Here is a 17,401-nt window from a genome sequence, read left to right on the forward strand (position 1 = left end):
CAATCACACTCCCCTTTGAAAGAACAGAGGCAAGGAGCCTGCCAGAGCCTCAATTACACAATGGCAGAGAAACCTCCACACACTGACCCCCAGCCAGCTGCATTCTCCCTCCGCTGCATCTCTCTCCGCAGGAATCCTAAAGGCCTTTTAGTCAGGCAGCCAGAGTGCAGCCAGCGGGAGAGAGGGCAGGGAGAGCGCCGCGCACTCCGCCCGCGCCGGCCCAAGTCTTCACAGAGAGATTAATCATCTGTGAAATGGAAACAGCAAACGTCCAGTGACACAGGCTGAACCCGCTCCAGGACTCCCTCATCAGCTCGCGGGCCGCCGTGCCGTGCTGCTCTAACAGGCAGGTGTTAATAAAAGGCATATGGGGCCCCCAGGGGTCACACACGTATGCCTGCCGCCGGGAGACGACACTCGGGGGCCCACTGCTCTTATTATTGTTTGTTAAGATGTGGGAGTTTGGGGATTCAGCTGACAAAAGACGAGAAATGTCGTCTTTGGTTAATGTGATGTGGGGCTGCGTATTAAAAATAATAACTAAACAGATTTTGTTTATCGTAACATCAACATCCGAACTGTGTGTGTGAATGTGCCAACTCGTGTTGGCACGTTGTTGATCATGATGTGTTTCTCATTTGGGAGCCCAGTTGAATTCTGTGAATTGGATAGCATGTTATGAATCGGATATCTGAAATATCACACTCTACGTACAACAGAACGACATTTCTGTCACGAACCGTACTGAGGACACGAATGTACGAACATCTGAATTATATAGTTTCACCTTCATACACACAAAAATAAAAACGTCAATGCTCCTTTAAAAGATGGAGCACTCTGGGAAAATGAGGTGCAACTACGGAAATTAGTGTTTAATTCCAAGTTCTTGTTAATTACTCGGTAAGTGCCAAATCTCAGGATGCAATTACCATTTAAATAGTTACGTGGTATTTACCTTGTTATTTTATAGCACTTGGAGCGCTATAAACGTGTAGCTCCACTCATCTCTCTAATGTTGAGAAGAGGTTCTATATGAGGCAGCAGATGTGACGCGTACCAGACCAGACACGTCAACAGCAGGATCTTCTGAGGAACCAGCCTTTCCTCCCCCACCCCAAGAATCAAACGACACTGAATGTCTCTAACACCAAACTCAGCCTGGAAGAGGATCATTCCCCCCTCCTCTGAAAGCTCTACACAAGGCTTTGATGGGGACCATTCTTCCACGAGCAAAAGGAGCTTTCTATAGATTCCGTTTGGCAAGGCATACACAACCTTTGACAAGTAATGTAGATCATTTTTTATTCATTGCCTAAAATTGTCAGCAATTATGTGTGTCAGCGCCCACCTGCCTGGCCTGAATGCTTGTCCTTCTGGAGGGAGAGGAGAGGGATTACACTGGGGGGGGGCGGGGGGGGACTACCGGTCGGGGACGGGGCCGTGAGGCAGGTGAAATGGCCCCTCTCGTTAGCGTAATGAGCGGTCAGAGCCCGCATGTGCCGGCGGCGCCTGAAAATTGGGGCGTTCGGGGCTCCCTCTGAAAGGCCAGATTACCTCTCGCTTACTGGCCCATTCTGCATCGGGGTCAGTCTCCCCCTGCCCTGTGCGGTGATGGTGTCAGCCCATCAGCGCTCCACCAGCGCTCCCGCTGCTCCCTGCATCTCCACAGCACAGGGAGCCACGGCAGGCTGTTCCCGCACAGCTTCATTACCCTAACAGCATGGCCATGTTTGTTGTGGATCCACATGCAATCGGATCTGATAGGGACACGGCGCTCGGATTCTCCTCCTAATCGCACCATCTATTCTCAGCGTGCCTAGGCTGCGGTGGAGCCCAGAAGGTTCTGTCAAAGCACATTCCAAACATTTATTGTATTCATATCGCGATGTAGGCCTGTGGGTCATCCATTGTATGGCCTCACCCAATTTCCCCCTGAGCTGCTGTGGGTGCGAGAGCGCTCCGGAGAGCTGTGCTGTGATTTGAGTATTACTTCAGATGAAAAGAGGCTTGTGGAAACACTTTCATTAGCCCGGCACTGTGACCCGGGGGCAGCAGCTGAATAAGTAACTCTCTATTAATGATTCCTACAGCAGAAAACCCCCTGACCCCTGATCACTTTCAATCTCAGAAAAGAGAAGAAATGGGGCAGAGGGAGGAGGGAGGGAGGGAGGGAGGGAGGGAGGGAGGGAGGGAGGGCGGGAGGGAGGGAGGGCGGGCGGGAGGGAGGGAGGGCGGGAGGGAGGGAGGGAGGGAGGAGGAGGAGGGAGGGAGGGAGGGAGGGAGGGAGGGAGGGAGGGAGGGAGGGAGGGAGGGAGGGAGGGAGGGAGGGAGGGAGGGAGGGAGGGAGGGAGGGACGGAGGGAGGGAGGGAGGGAGGGAGGGAGGGGGAGGAAGACTTATGGAGGGCGATGTTTTGGAGAAGGGGTGGATACATATTGTTTTCCTGTGGCGGTTGTGTGGGAGGGATATTATTTGAGGCGCACTGTGAGGCGAGCTGTGGGCATGCTGGGACATTCACTCACGTATTCAGGTTTGAGCTTCTTCTCATCACCCCTGATGGCCGACTTCTCCAGCTTGTCAATAATGGGTCCGATCATCTCCTCATCCTTCATCCTCAGCTCCTCGTGGATGATCTCCATGTCCCTCACAGGGTCCACCGTGCCCTCCACGTGGATGATCTCCTCGTCATCAAAAGCGCCTGCAGCAGGACGATAGGACACAGCACACACTGGATCAGCTCCACTACACACCTCGGGCAACGCAATGTGCGTCCTGTGCATTCTCAGGACACACGCTGATACACACACACATACACAGATAAATACACACACACACACTGATAAACACATACACACACATACACAGATAAATACACACACTGATAAACACACACACTGATACACTGATAAATACACACACACATGCACTGATAAACACACACACTGATACACTGATAAATACACACACACATGCACTGATACACACACACACTGATATACTGATAAATACACACACACATGCACTGATACACACACCCACTGATACACTGATAAATACACACACACATGCACTGATACACACACACACGCACTGATAAACACACATTGGAAATCACACACACAAAACGTAATCAATGACAATGTTCGTTTCTGGAGTAAAATGTTGAACTATGACAAATGAGACACAACAATGATGACTTTCCACTGAGAATATTGGAAAAAGAAAATCTACCACATCAAGCGGCGCAGTGGGAGTCAACCAATAGTCATACCATCTATGACAGATCACATATGGCTATTTTACTCAAAACCAAAACACTTATATTGTTTACCAATCAGCTTGTCAACTTGCAGTCATGGTAAATTCCTTAAACCATTGTGGGCTTTCACTTCCTTAAATTGAGAACTTGAGGTCTAAACCAATTTTAGTAGAGCAATATGTGAGCCTTGCCAAAGCAATGTTTGGCTTTTGTTGTTCAGTGGAACAAAACAAGTCTTCTGTCCTGGTTCCAGACTCTAAGTATCACTGGCGTGCAGTTGTGGGTAAACCTAATTTGACAAGGCAACTTCAAATTAGTAAGTTTTCTTCACGCTTACACACTAAAATCTGGTACAGCGACCTCAGAAAAGACGTTTCTGCAACGTACAGTATATGCAGTGGTATCTCCTGTTTTAACCAATGGCCTATTGTAGCCACCGTGCTTCTGCACAGTGATTAGATAATGAGACACTACAGCACATGGTTTAGCGGCTCTTAGCCTACTGGTTCCCCAGCAGGCTCTGGAGTTCAGCCCGCGGCCCTTGGGGCCGCCGGGGAACAGGACAGGGGGCAGGCCATCTGTCACACCGGCCTGACACCCTTTCACTCCAGTGATAGCCTTAGCACCGGCCTTCTCTGCACAGTGTCAGGACAGCGATCACTATAGTTGAGCCTGATAGCAGCCGACAAGATTCCTCGCTTCCACCCGGATTGGCGTACGGACCAGCATTGAGAATGTACTTTCACTGGTTTTCAGAAGCCATCAAACCATCAAAAGACACGTAGGCAAGCCCCAGTTTACGAAAATAATTCCAGTTCGCATTTGCAGGCTTGCGAATCTATGGAATGTTTTGGTAAAAACATTAAAATAATTCACATGTAGCACTGACATACTTGACATAAGGAGAATGCTACAGTATTTCATCTGCCTAGGTAGTGGATGTCAGGCCAATGACACCTGGGCGTTGAGTGTTGCAGTGTTGATGGATGGTGCCTGCTACAGTATGTTTGGCATCTGCGTGTCGGGGTTACTTAATGGCGGCAGGTAGCAACACTCAGCGGCAGGTGTTGAGTCTTCTGTGAGGAGACTGTTGACAGGTGAAGCCTTGTGAGAAAACGACGTCATCAGGACGATTCGTGCCACTCAGCGTGACGGCCATACTTCTTCAAGTTTCAACAATGATTCACGCAGAAAATATTGATGATTCATTGTGCTGGAATGAATTATTAACTGTAATATAAGACAAGTTTGTTTTATAGAGTAATTTATATCTTGATTTCGTGAGCAGACAGAGAAATAAGATCACTAGGAGTCTGTAAGTACATTTCCCTCTTTACTGATTTATGTGTCTTTGGTCGGAGGACTTCACTGCGCTCTTTGCCAACACCACTTGAAATAAAGACAGCTTTTCCATTATCAAGGCAAAATGAAAAACAATAATTGATCATCCATGTTATTCAACATGCCACTTTAGTTAATACGTGGTAATAGTTACAATATGTGAGGTAAAAAACTGTTGACAACGGAACAATCTTAAATAACCCAACCATGCTGAACAATGATATAGCCCATTAGGATCAACAGCAGACTGATCAAAAAGATATCCAACTTTCCCCTGGTGATCTAGTACATGAGTCAACAGAAGCCTGACACTTAGGTGCAAGCTGTCATCATGAACGTCGTCCTCATGGGGAAATGAACTTATCCAATTACTCTTTGCCTAATCAGGCTGTTTTGGTTCCTCTCGTCTTCCAGAGGTACTCCACAATATAAACAGTTCACTTACGCCAAACATAAAGGGGCTAATCAGTGGAATTATTGTTTTGCTGCTTCAATTTGCCAGCTCCCAGCTTCTACACTGATTGGAATGAAAATGTGCTATTGTGTGAGCTGTTCCTACATGAACTTTAGGTGAAAATAATGCAATGTAAATCATTTGTGGGCACAAAGAATATACATACTGACAAAGGGCTCTGATGTGTAATTTCTAATAAAAAAAAGAAAACCTTTCATGTAGGCTGCTGACGGAGATGCCTAAGGACTCGAGGGCCTCTTTCTATGCATTCTGATATAACAATGAGAAATTCAGACGTCTCAAACAAGCTTGATAACTATTAGTGAGTTGATGATCAACAGTCTGTGACGTTGTCGTGATCTCTTGCTACCCTCGTGGAGGGGCTCCTTAATGACGCCACCCTGCCCACCCAGAGATGGAGCAGCTGATCGTCAACCCCTCACTCATCCACCCTCACTCATCCACCCTCACTCATCCACCCTCACTCATCTCATCCACCCTCACTCATCCACCCTCACTCATCTCATCCACCCTCACTTATCCACCCTCACTCATCTACCCTCACTCATCCACCCTCACTCATCCACCCTCACTCATCCATCCTCACTCATCCACCCTCACTCATCCACCCTCACTCATCTCATCCACCCTCACTCATCCACCCTCACTCATCCACCCTCACTCATCCATCCTCACTCATCCACCCTCACTCATCCACCCTCACTCATCTCATCCACCCTCACTCATCTCATCCACCCTCACTCATCCACCCTCCCTCACTCATCTCATCCACCCTCACTCATCCACCCTCACTCATCCACCCTCACTCATCCATCCTCACTCATCCACCCTCACTCATCCACCCTCACTCATCTCATCCACCCTCACTCATCTCATCCACCCTCACTCATCCACCCTCACTCATCTCATCCACCCTCACTCATCTCATCCACCCTCACTCATCCACCCTCCCTCACTCATCTCATCCACCCTCACTCATCCACCCTCACTCATCCACCCTCACTCATCCACCCTCACTCATCTACCCTCACTCATCCACCCTCACTCATCCACCCTCACTCATCCACCCTCACTCATCCACCCCTCACTCATCTCATCCACCCTCACTCATCCACCCCTCACTCATCTCATCCACCCTCACTCATCCACCCTCACTCATCTCATCCACCCTCACTCATCCACCCTCACTCATCTCATCCACCCTCACTCATCCACCCTCACTCATCCACCCTCACTCATCCACCCTCACTCATCCACCCCTCACTCATCTCATCCACCCTCACTCATCCACCCTCACTCATCTCATCCACCCTCACTCATCCACCCTCACTCATCTCATCCACCCTCACTCATCCACCCTCACTCATCCACCCGCACTCACTCATCCACCCTCACTCATCCACCCTCACTCATCCACCCTCACTCATCCACCCTCACTCATCCACCCTCACTCATCCACCCTCACTCATCCACCCTCAGTCTCCACCGACTACTATACATTCCAAGGTAATTTGCTTTAATTAATTTCGCCTAATTTCACATTCACATTTACTTCCCACCAGCCCTATTCAGGCTTTAGAGCTGGGGAACAATCTCCTCTTAAGGAGGAGAGGAGAAGAAGAGGAGGGAGGGGGGGGGGGGCAAGGAGGGAAATCTCCACAATTAGTCCTTTAACGACAGGGTCTGGGGAGGCCTCTAGAGAAGACAGCCCTTACGAGGCTGCGGCGCCACACAAAGCCACAAGCAAGACTGGAAGAAAAAAAGAGAGGGGAAAAAAGAGCGTGGTTTCAGGAGTCATGTCTATCTCGCAATTAACATTTCACGACTTCATTTCAAATACGGTATGTTTTGAAGAGGCCATTAGCAGGTGTGCCTTTATGGACAAAACAAAGGAGTGTGTCTAACAAGAGGAAGAATTGGGGTAGAATGGCATGACCAGAGACAGTCTGATCAGGGACAGTCTGACCAGAGATGGTCTGACCAGGGACAGTCTGACCAGGGACAGTCTGACAAAAAAATGGTCTTTATTGGATAGAGACAGGTAGACAGGAAATGTAGGGGGGAGAAAACCAAACATGGGCTGCTGTGTTAGGGCCTCTACCCACATGGTACGCGCTCTACCCAGTCAGCCACCACCTTGACCCTCCCCCCTCCACCACCACCCCCGAGAATAAACATGCTCCCCAGTTCTAGACATCCATTGACCGTGGTCGAAAAAACTTCAGCACCAAAAAGGTCACATGCTCACACATCCCTCTCCTCATTCCCTGAGGCGTGGGGGAGTAGAGCGCTCTATAAAAGCATTAGGCTTGAGGAGGCCATGTACTGTATATTCAAGGGAGTCAGGTGGCTGAGTGGTTAGGGAATCGGGCTAGTAATCAGAAGGTTGCTGGTTCGATCCCCGGCTGTGTCCTTTGTGTCCTTGGGCAAGGCACTTCACCCTACTTGCCTCGGGGAGAATGTCCCTGTACTTACTGTAAGTCGCTCTGGATAAGAGCGTCTGCTAAATGAGTAAATGTAAATGTATATTCAGGTTATAAGGACCAAACATTTCAACTCCACACCCAGGGCAGTAAGAGGGTGGGGAGGCTTGCATATCAGGCACAAAGACAAGAAACTGGAAGCGTTTCCGAATCAATCCTGATCACCCTGCCTCCTTTCATGTTGCTACCTGGGAAGATATGTGGTCAACATAAGTCAGTGAAATGACAGTATTCACCAGCTGTTGACTTCCTGTGCGTGTTTTTACATGTAAGAGAGGTGAAAGCACACAAGGAGTTGCTTGCATTCCAGGCTCCCTTTTAAGATCTTCTATGCAAACTTGGTACCGCAATTCTCCTGGTATTCAAAGCAGTAAAAGGTCTTTATGAGCCTGTCAGAAACGAACATCGCGGACATCTTCCAAACATAAAATCATGCGCAACGAAGACAAGATTATTTATGTTTATTCAGAAAATATTGTGTGTGCTGATGTTACACACAAATCATGAATAGAATTTCAGACTTCCCGGACGAGGAACGTTAGCTTATTGAGCTTTTCTGTGTATCGCAAAAACAGAAAATAGACATGCACCTCAAAACATCTCAAATGGTAGGTTTGTGCCGTTGTGCAATACACGTTTTCAACATGATCCCGTATTTCAAAATAGATTATAGATAAATGACAGTGCTTCATGTTATGAATATCAGTACCTTGCGAGGGGCCTGTCGTTTCAGTGTAATCTACAGTCAATTGCAGGGGTGCAGGCAGACCCAGGAGGAACAACATATATGAATTTTGTCTGTCATTTTTTTGTCTGGTGAAAAACTATAGGTGAGTGCACATTTCATATTAATGCATTTGAAGAATAAATGTCTTGGGCAGAAGCTAGTTTTTATGAACTCTGATAGACAAAAAATAGTGTTCATTTCTTTTTCCTATGAGTTCTCCTCTGTCATTTACTTTTCAAGCCATGGAGTCTGAGGGGGTCTTGATTGAAAGGAACCATCTTATGCACAAGACTGTTGTCCCACATCATTCAGAGAACAAACCTTTTTAGATCCTTAACTACCATAGCACTACTGATTGCACAGGCACCAGCAATTTCCTAACCAACCGCCACCTGAACAATGATGTGTTCAGCTTTCAGACCCTCCAGCCTTTCAAAGGTGAATCATTTCACAGTTTGGAACGAGATCTCCATAGCAACTCCTCTTTGAGGGGTTTAGAATCACCATCCAATAATTCTATGATCATCGGGACCAGCCATTCCCAATGGTTCCTTTCAAAGCGGACAGGAAGGAGGGGGGCAAGAGGAGGAAGCTGAAGGATTCTACAGTCTATTTCAGGCAATTCATACAGCCGTGCCATTAGAATTCAAAATATTTCGACCTTCAATCACCAAGCATGTTATCTGGAGCTGTGGTGATCTCCAGTCAAGATGGGGACATTTTACTCTAATCACCCAAGATGAGTGGAGGATGACAAACCCTCTTCATTCAGCCTGAATCAAAATGCTCATTTAAACGCTCTGACAGTATCTCAACACAGCAACACACAAGAGGTGATTCCTGGCCTCCGCCAGTGGAAAAAGAGCAAAACATGTTATGTGGGTTTTCTCTGTGTCTAAATGAAATCATATCTGTTTAAAACGGGTTGATTTGAATGCACGAGACACTTACAACATACTGGCTGCATTTCTGATGTGAATCATGTGTGCTCTTACATAAATAGGAAGTAACTGATCCAATGATTTATTTTCCCTCCTCATTAAATGCAATTCTGAAAGGATTGCAATCATTTTATATCACTAGAATACTTGGAAACGGAGATGGGGCCATTTCAGTTACATTTCAGTTTTCTTTTTTCTTTCTTTTTTTGGGGAGATTGAAAGTCAATGTAAAATCTATATAAAGATCATATTTGCTCCTTTAAAAACAGTCACAACATATTGTTTTAAACGTAGGTGTCATTGCAGTCGACAATGTTATTTTCATCACAAACCTGCCCAGCGTGTGAGTTTACATTGGCAGTGAAGGTTTAGTCAATAAGACAAAGACCCATTGTCATACAAAGCTAAGATTAAAGCGTGTCACATCCATACTGTATGTCATACTATCTTAAAACAGTGCATGTACCTCCATTTCAGAACTGTGGGAAATGACAACAATTTAGTGACACCTTATCAGAGAAATCCATACAGAATTGCTGCCTTTCATGCGACTGAGCGATCACTTGCCAGACAGTGGTGGTTCTCCACACAATGAAACAAACCCGCACTGTTGGCTGGTGGATACAGATACAGGCTAGTGCATTCACTGCAGAGTTCCCAGGTTATAGGAGGAGGATATCAAACAATATGGTGAGTTATCTAATCTCAGCACTAGAGATGCCAGTCTAACCTTGGTTTCCACCATTTAACACTGCACGAGTCTCGTATGTGTGTTCAATATCATTATTTTTTACCTGCTGGCATCAGAAGGATTTTACATTTTACCGCGGATAAACACAGCGTTAGCTACTATCATGTCGAGGGGTCAACTGTGAGCTAAGGAGATACAAACGGCTCCTGTTCTACCACGGCACCAGTATGAACCACGGAGAGGAAAGTGATCCACTACCACAGCATGTCACACTTGGACATGGCCTGCATGCAGCTCAATGCAGAGTAGTTCAGATGCTGGACTGACTGGCGTGTCAGGAAGCATCAGGAAGTCTCATTGCTGGAAACCCAAGCAGAGGGAATAGGGGCAGGGGGTGAGGGGGGCCAGGGGGGTGAGGGGGCCCAGGGGGGTGAGGGGGGCCAGAGGGGTGAGGGGGGGCCAGGGGGGTGAGGGGGGGCCAGGGGGGTGAGGGGGGGCCAGGGGGGCCAGGGGGGTGAGGGGGGCCAGGGTGGTGTACAGGAGAGTTGGTGACCTGTGGTGTCTTGTCTTAGGCAGACAGCATCCCACAGGCTTCTACTCACTGCTGAGGCACTGGGAACACTTAGCCTGTTAAACATTCCCTCATGAAATCTGGGAACATCGACCATTCAAAAGAATCAGCTTTCAGGATGCCAAAATGCCCCTTAATAGTTTTTGGAAGGTTTTGTTGAAAGCAAATCCACTGTTTACACAGTCTCTTCAAAGCTATTAGGGGTTGAGAAATATTCATAACAGGCACACTACTGGGAGGGTTGAGCAACTTAGATTTGACATACTTTAAAGTTCCAAGAACAAGCAGAGAGTCTTGTCTGACCACTGCCTGGCTTACAAAAGGCAACAGCTAAAGATGTTGGGGCAGCATGGTTCTGATCATAACTCTCAACATCATAAATAAGCAACAAAAAAATCTAGAATTACAATGGACCATTCCGGAAAGCGTTAGGGTTAGGTTTAAAGAATGTAAAATGGTAATAGTAAGGAAAGATGTTGAGCTGTCTACTGAATCTCTAAAGCTTCACAAGTTTTCCTCTCTTCGTTTACTCAAACTCGAGGCATCCAGCCATAACCCAGGAACTAACAAACACAACACAAAACAGCTCTGCCTTGTAGCATGAGTTAGTCAGATGTTTTCAGAAACCCGTTTCTAATTTTCTCAGACACAAACATACCATTGCCGACCAGAAGTGTGTTTGGCACAACCGTATAATCAAGCAATATAAAAGAAGTGCCTGGAATACTGTAGACTGTTGTGTCTGACACCAGATAAAACATTCCTGTAATTACTAAACAAAGCAATGTTTTAATGGTTAACTTGTGGAACATACTACTCTCCAAGGAGTTTAAAGGGAAAAACAATGTTATGTCAAAACAGATAGTTGTAAATTCAAAGTAAGGCCCTTCCATGATTTCATTGTCGCATTTAAAACCTGTTTCCTACAAGCTGAAGCAAAGTGGTTGGTTTGGGTTGAAGCACTAACCAAGGGCACAAAAGGGAAGTTTATCGAAACGGAAGCATTTATGTCTCTTTAAAATAAACAGTAGCAGTGTTTAAAAGCCAAATGAGTACACTTGTTATTGGTAATAAAGTCATCAGAGCTGTAGCCATGGTTACTACAGTATGGAATGTTTTGATATGTGTAAACATGTGAAGATGAAGCTTCTAAAAGATTGGCTTGCAGGACACATGGAATAAGGACATCTTTCTCCTAAATGAACGGACGCAGTGTCTCTAACCATGTATGTATCTCTAGGACTGTTACAGAGGGTTCCTTGAGATCCACATGGCTGCTTACAAGCGCTAAATGGTGGGAAATGGTTGTTTATTTATTTCCATGTGTTTCTAGACAGAACACATCTCTGAGAAGTTTCATCATCACAGCACAAATAATCTACAAGATAAACTGTGGTGTGCCACCTCTTCTAAAGCCATGGCGAGTGTTTTCCGCATGCAGCAAATTACGTGGAGATCTGACAGGCTTCACATTTGAAGTATTCATCCAAAGCAAGGTACAGTCCACCAGATGCAGTCTGTCACAAGCAGTCCTTTGAGAAACGATTGGAAAATGGCATCGGAACCAAAATGACACACTTATACTGTCCACCAAGTAATCCGTAGCCAAGAGGACTTGGTAACAATGCAGGAAAATGGCCTGCATTGTAACCCTGTCCATTTGGTGGCTCTTCGCCTGCTACAACCGACTCACTAATCAGTGCTCTTTTCACATAATGGGAAAGTCAATAGCCGCATACAATCAGTAAACAAATTCAGCTATTTTTAAAAGAGCCTGTGTCTCCATTTTAGTAGCAGCAATTTAAATTATTCTAGCGTGTAACACTTTAATTGTGTAAGACAAAGACGATGTCGGAGACACAAAAGAACTTGAGGCAGGGAGAGAACTACAAGTGATTTCAAGGCTGCAATAGTGAGCTAGACAAGGGGAAAGTATTTTGTGGGGATTATTTTGCTGAGACACTCACATCTGTGTATTTATAGAGAACAAAAAGGTAGTTAGTCTGACAGATGAATCCATGTCACAACAACACAATAGAAAATCTGCTTCAAAATAACATGCACGTATATCATTTAGATGTATATTCTTTTTGTGTTTTTTTGCCTTTAATATATTCGTTCAAGAACCACATCAATAGAATTTAAAATAGATGTATTCTACTGGGGGTGGTCCAGTGGTCAATGGTTGGAAGGGACAATTCAAGACAAACTTTCCAACACAGTCTTTTCTACAACACAAGACACCTACAGACTGTTTTAATCTCAGAGCATCGTTTGAATTGTCCTACTGTACCTTTGTTTTGTCCGACTTTGATCAACTTTGACGTGTCAGGATCACGTTACAGTAATATGTGGTCAAATGAAACTGCTTAAGACTTCCATCAGAGTCTAGATATATTTCCCCACTTCACAGTGGGCTACCACTTCTGCTAGCCAGACGTTGGTCTGTTTCTCTTCCATTCTGAGGAGATTCCCAAAAGGAATGTGAGGTTTGGTTTGGCTTTACCATCCATGGTTGTTATGTTTATCTTGGCATCCCACAAACCCCACTGGCTCAGTGGAAGAGTAGAGCTAAAACAGGACGGTAAATGTTTTGAACAAGATAGCACATCGAGTGACTTGAAAATATGGATGGATTTTTTACATACCTAAAACTGTCTTACAATGCTGAGAGTGGAAACCAACAGCCGAGAAAGTGTTTCTAGGGCCCATAAGGGTGGTAGAGGGAGCAGACAGTAAGAATGTCCCTACTAGTGTGGGGCCATTGAAAGATCTCCCCTCAAAAAAGAAAAATGGTAGAAAGGGTATTTATGGGTATTTATGTTACTTCACACATGAAGGCGTGATACAAAAATAATGTGCCCTCACCCATTTTCAAACCAAACCTATGCCTTTGTGCCAGGCCTAAGTTCAACTGTGACTCACGTGTCATGTGAAAGATGCCATCACAGGCACTAATGTGGGACAGGAAGGCGTTTCCTAGGCCTAGGCCGGCGTGAGCCCCTTTCACCAGGCCTGCTATGTCCACCACATTCAGGAACGCCGGCACTTTGCTGAAGAACAGAACAGGTAGGAAAAACACAGGAAGCACAACAATTTCAGTCACGTGTACATATACGTATGATAGCCTATACATAGCCAATAAGCAGTAGGTGTTGTCATGGACGGCCTGGGAAATGAAGAATCCATAAGGATGTTCTCATCCCCAACCCGTGAGATTATGAGGAATAGTGTCTAAAGTTTTGCCTTTGCTCATGGAAAAGTCATTGCGGAGTCATTATGACTCATGCTTAGACGCTGTGCATGCTGACGTGATGCCTTCTGAAGACATACTGTTGCAACACCTCCTCCAGTCAGACATTGATTCATTCAACTGATTTATCACCGTCTCTCACACTGAGCCAGTACGGCACCCTAAAGCCTCTCCTAACCTCTTATAGAAAGATATATGATAACCAGGGATTGACAGTTAAATGCTATCACTTCTTATTTAACCTGAAAGACCAAATAACACTGACAACTCCAGCGATTGGGGACAGAGAGAGCGTCTGACATCTTCAAGTCAGCAACCATTGCTTTATCTTTTCAGGTTTCTATAGTGCACCCTTTTTATACTCTGTCTCCTACATTTTGACCAGGAAAGTCTGGAGTGTGAATAATATGCGACCAGGGAGCCCCCATACCTGGCAGGCTTGTGGAATTGGCAGAGGAAATCATAGCGTTCGTCGGGGATAGGCACTCTGCTTTCATTTGGGTCAATGGTGCAGAAGGGGAAATTTTCAGCTGCAGCTTGACTCTTTGTCAGTACGTTGAAAAAGGTTGACTTCCTGGAAACACAAACAGCAGAGAGGTCAATACATCCCAGAACATGTTGGTGTATCCTGGTGGCTGGAGAGTGGGATACTGGTTTATTCAGAGCCCCTGGTGAAGCCTTCAATACGGGGATGACTATTTCCTCAGAGTATGAAAAAGGTCAGTCTAATATATTGAACATTCGATCTTTAAAAAAATAAAATGGGCCTTGATTGTAAAACACTAAGCCCAATTACAAGGTCAGATAATCCTATAATGGATCAATTGTGCTTGGAATCCAGGGGGAAATGACTTTTTCTGACAGATCTAAACTGTTGAACAGGATCCGCCAAATGCAGCCCCATGTTGTGCTCAGGGGGAGATTTCTGTTCTATGCCACAAGCGCCTCAAGGGTTCTTCAGGTTGTACTGACTACTGAATGAATGCAAGTGTAATAATGGCCTGGCAGTTAACTATAATCCAGGACTTTCTATCTTCATCCCCTCACCTGGTGCTCAAGATTTGAATGATTGGTAGGTTTTAGGCTCCGAAGCCTACAGGACTGAAATTGCCTCAGATTGCTGAGGTGCATGAATGGGTTCACAAACCAGGATTGTTTTTAAAGTTGTCATGTATTTCAAGAATTGTTTGGGCTCAACCTCTTTCATATTTCAAATATTCATCTGCATTCAGTTTTCAGTGGCATGTATATGTATTTGCGAACTGATTTCCTGAGATGCCACGTTGAAGAGTGTCTTACAGATGAAGGAATACTTTTTAGAGGGAGATAATCTGTGTTTGGTCAGTCAGTACACGACAGACTAAACCTGGAAGTGGCTCGAATGCGAAGATAAGATAGACCCTCTACAAAAACTAAGATAGACTCTCTACAAAAACTAAGATAGACTCTCTCTTCATTTGTATTCATTCGCCCCTCAGACCATCTAAGCGTGGTACCACTTGTAGTCCCAGTTTAACTACAGAGTCTGGGTGAGGGCAGGGGGCCATAGTGAGTCCCTCCCAGCACTGTGGAGGTTATCTTCAGTGGGCAGTCAAAGTTCGCAGGACTCCTGGTAGCATCCAGTTCAACTAGTACAGGATTAAGACTTGTGGGTTAGGGGGCTGTAGGATTTAACTTCAGGAACCTGTGGGCGTATGAGTTTTGCTGGGTATGGTGTTCTACCTCTGTCTTAACAGCGAATGGCCTTCAGCTGTTTATTACATAACTTGTTAAAGCTGGTGAATATTTAATTTACGTTGAATTTTGAAACGGAATACATTCCTAGCGCACAGTTTGTGACCTTTCAGTTCCAGTGTCAATCTAACGCCATGTACATTCCATGTCCTGTGGTCACAGTCAGTTCCTTAATGCAGTATTTCATGGTGCTGGAAGTGCAGAATTATGGAATACAAAAAACTGTTTAAAGTAATACAGCTCGTGTACTAACAGTTCATGTTAAATTCCTTATTCTATCCTCTATTGTCTTGGTTAAGAAAATTAAAAATAGTCACTGGATGAATGAAAATTATGCATTTACTGAAGCACGGGTTCCACAGATTCCATGATTTAGCAAATACTTGTGTTACATTAAAATAACATTTAATTTAAGTTCCAGTTAAAAGTTGAGTAACATACCCTATATTGGGCAGTCCAACGATTCCTATTTTCAATGAAGTCCCAAACCGTCCAATCAGTGGTGGTGGCTGTGGCACATCATTCCCCTTTGCCTGATAAAGACATTAGTGATCACATCTTCAGTGAGTAAGATAAGAGCTGCATTCATTACCTAATCTTTACATCACCCTCCAGACACACATATGGGACACACCTTCTTGGGAGCCATTTCTTGATTTTGGATTTAGCTGCCTGCCTGCCAAAACCTGCTCAGAACGTCTTATGTAAAAGCATATATTGAATATGTAAACTGTGGAAGCCAGAAGCTGTTGCTATGGCTAGCTAGCACTCCTCCAATGCGTCCAGTCAGGCACCCGTGCGCTGGCTGACTCCCCTCTCTTAAAATAGGACACGCATCTGCTGCAGATGAAAGATGACACTGGTGGCTGGCTGGATTGCTGACCCACGTTTCTATTATTAGCAAAAGTTTGATATTAATATTAGCTGCTGTGCTCGTCTACTGATGAAAGCCTCGTGTCTATCACCATACTGCAAATGCTGAAACGTGCATGTATTGAGGCAGTGGTAAATAATAACGCCAGCATGTGCCATTGTTATCAAACAATACTAGTCAACTGGTGAATACTTCACAAACCTGTAACTTGACAGTACTTTACACGAGGATTGCTTTGCATGGAGACTTTCTGAATTGAAGAGGTTGAACCTCTTATCTATAGCGCACGGGTTAAATCACTACAAGTAGCTGTTTACTAGCAAAAGCACACTTGTATCTCTTTTCTCCCAACAGACTGTAATACTCAAAACGAATAAATCTGTGCAAGTGCGTGCTATGAAGAACGTCTGCTGTAGCCTATAGCAGCTTCACTATACTGTGCTGATCACCTTTAGTATATTGTCTAATGACGCAACATTTTTGGTAAGCAACACAGAATGACTTGTCAACAAAAGAAGTTGAAACATTGGATGCAAAAATTGTGGTTGTACATTAGCAATACCACCACGCACAAGGATTACGCATGCATGGTCAGGTACGCACACAGATCAGGTTAAATCCTGTCAGCTTTCAAAATGAATGGAGAGCGGTGCAGTCAATTTGATGTCTGCATATGCTATTTTTCAGATCAATAATTATTCATGTCAGTTTGCAGATAAATACGACTTAAGTACTGAAGGTAATAAATACAGAATTCAAACTGGAGGCAGAGAGAAGAATGTTTTCTTTAAATTAAAACATAGACGATGTTAACGTAGGCCTAATTCGGAAAAAAGTGTTTGAATTAAACTAATCAGAATGTAGTAAGACCTGCTTGAATTGTTTTCCCTGCCTTGGACGTGAACAGGTGTGGGCTCTGTAGACTTCAACCATCCAGCAGGAGATTACACCGATTAGTTAATTGTCCACAAATAAGTATCCCTCAAGGCCGACACAAATTAAACCATGGAAGGGAAAGAGCAGAAGCATTGCCTAATCCAGCACCCTGCG

At 45.1% G+C, this 17,401-nt stretch overlaps 1 protein-coding gene across 1 annotated transcript in view; it reads right to left on the reverse strand.

Annotated features, from left to right (window-relative positions):
- The window catches only part of LOC136962115 (obg-like ATPase 1), a 40,987-nt gene extending 24,733 nt beyond the window's left edge, over positions 1-16,254 (reverse strand). Inside the window, exons 1-5 of the mRNA XM_067255773.1 lie at positions 16,112-16,254; positions 15,919-16,010; positions 14,174-14,317; positions 13,416-13,543; positions 2,525-2,700 (exon numbers count right to left, since the gene is read on the reverse strand). Coding sequence (XP_067111874.1) covers positions 2,525-2,700; positions 13,416-13,543; positions 14,174-14,317; positions 15,919-16,010; positions 16,112-16,126 — 555 coding nt within the window. The 5' untranslated portion in view covers positions 16,127-16,254. The remainder of the gene's footprint in view (positions 1-2,524; positions 2,701-13,415; positions 13,544-14,173; positions 14,318-15,918; positions 16,011-16,111) is intronic.
- Between the last annotated feature and the right edge of the window lie 1,147 nt (positions 16,255-17,401).

Source organism: Osmerus mordax, chromosome 2, assembly GCF_038355195.1.
Source record: "Osmerus mordax isolate fOsmMor3 chromosome 2, fOsmMor3.pri, whole genome shotgun sequence".
Lineage (NCBI taxonomy): Eukaryota > Metazoa > Chordata > Actinopteri > Osmeriformes > Osmeridae > Osmerus > Osmerus mordax.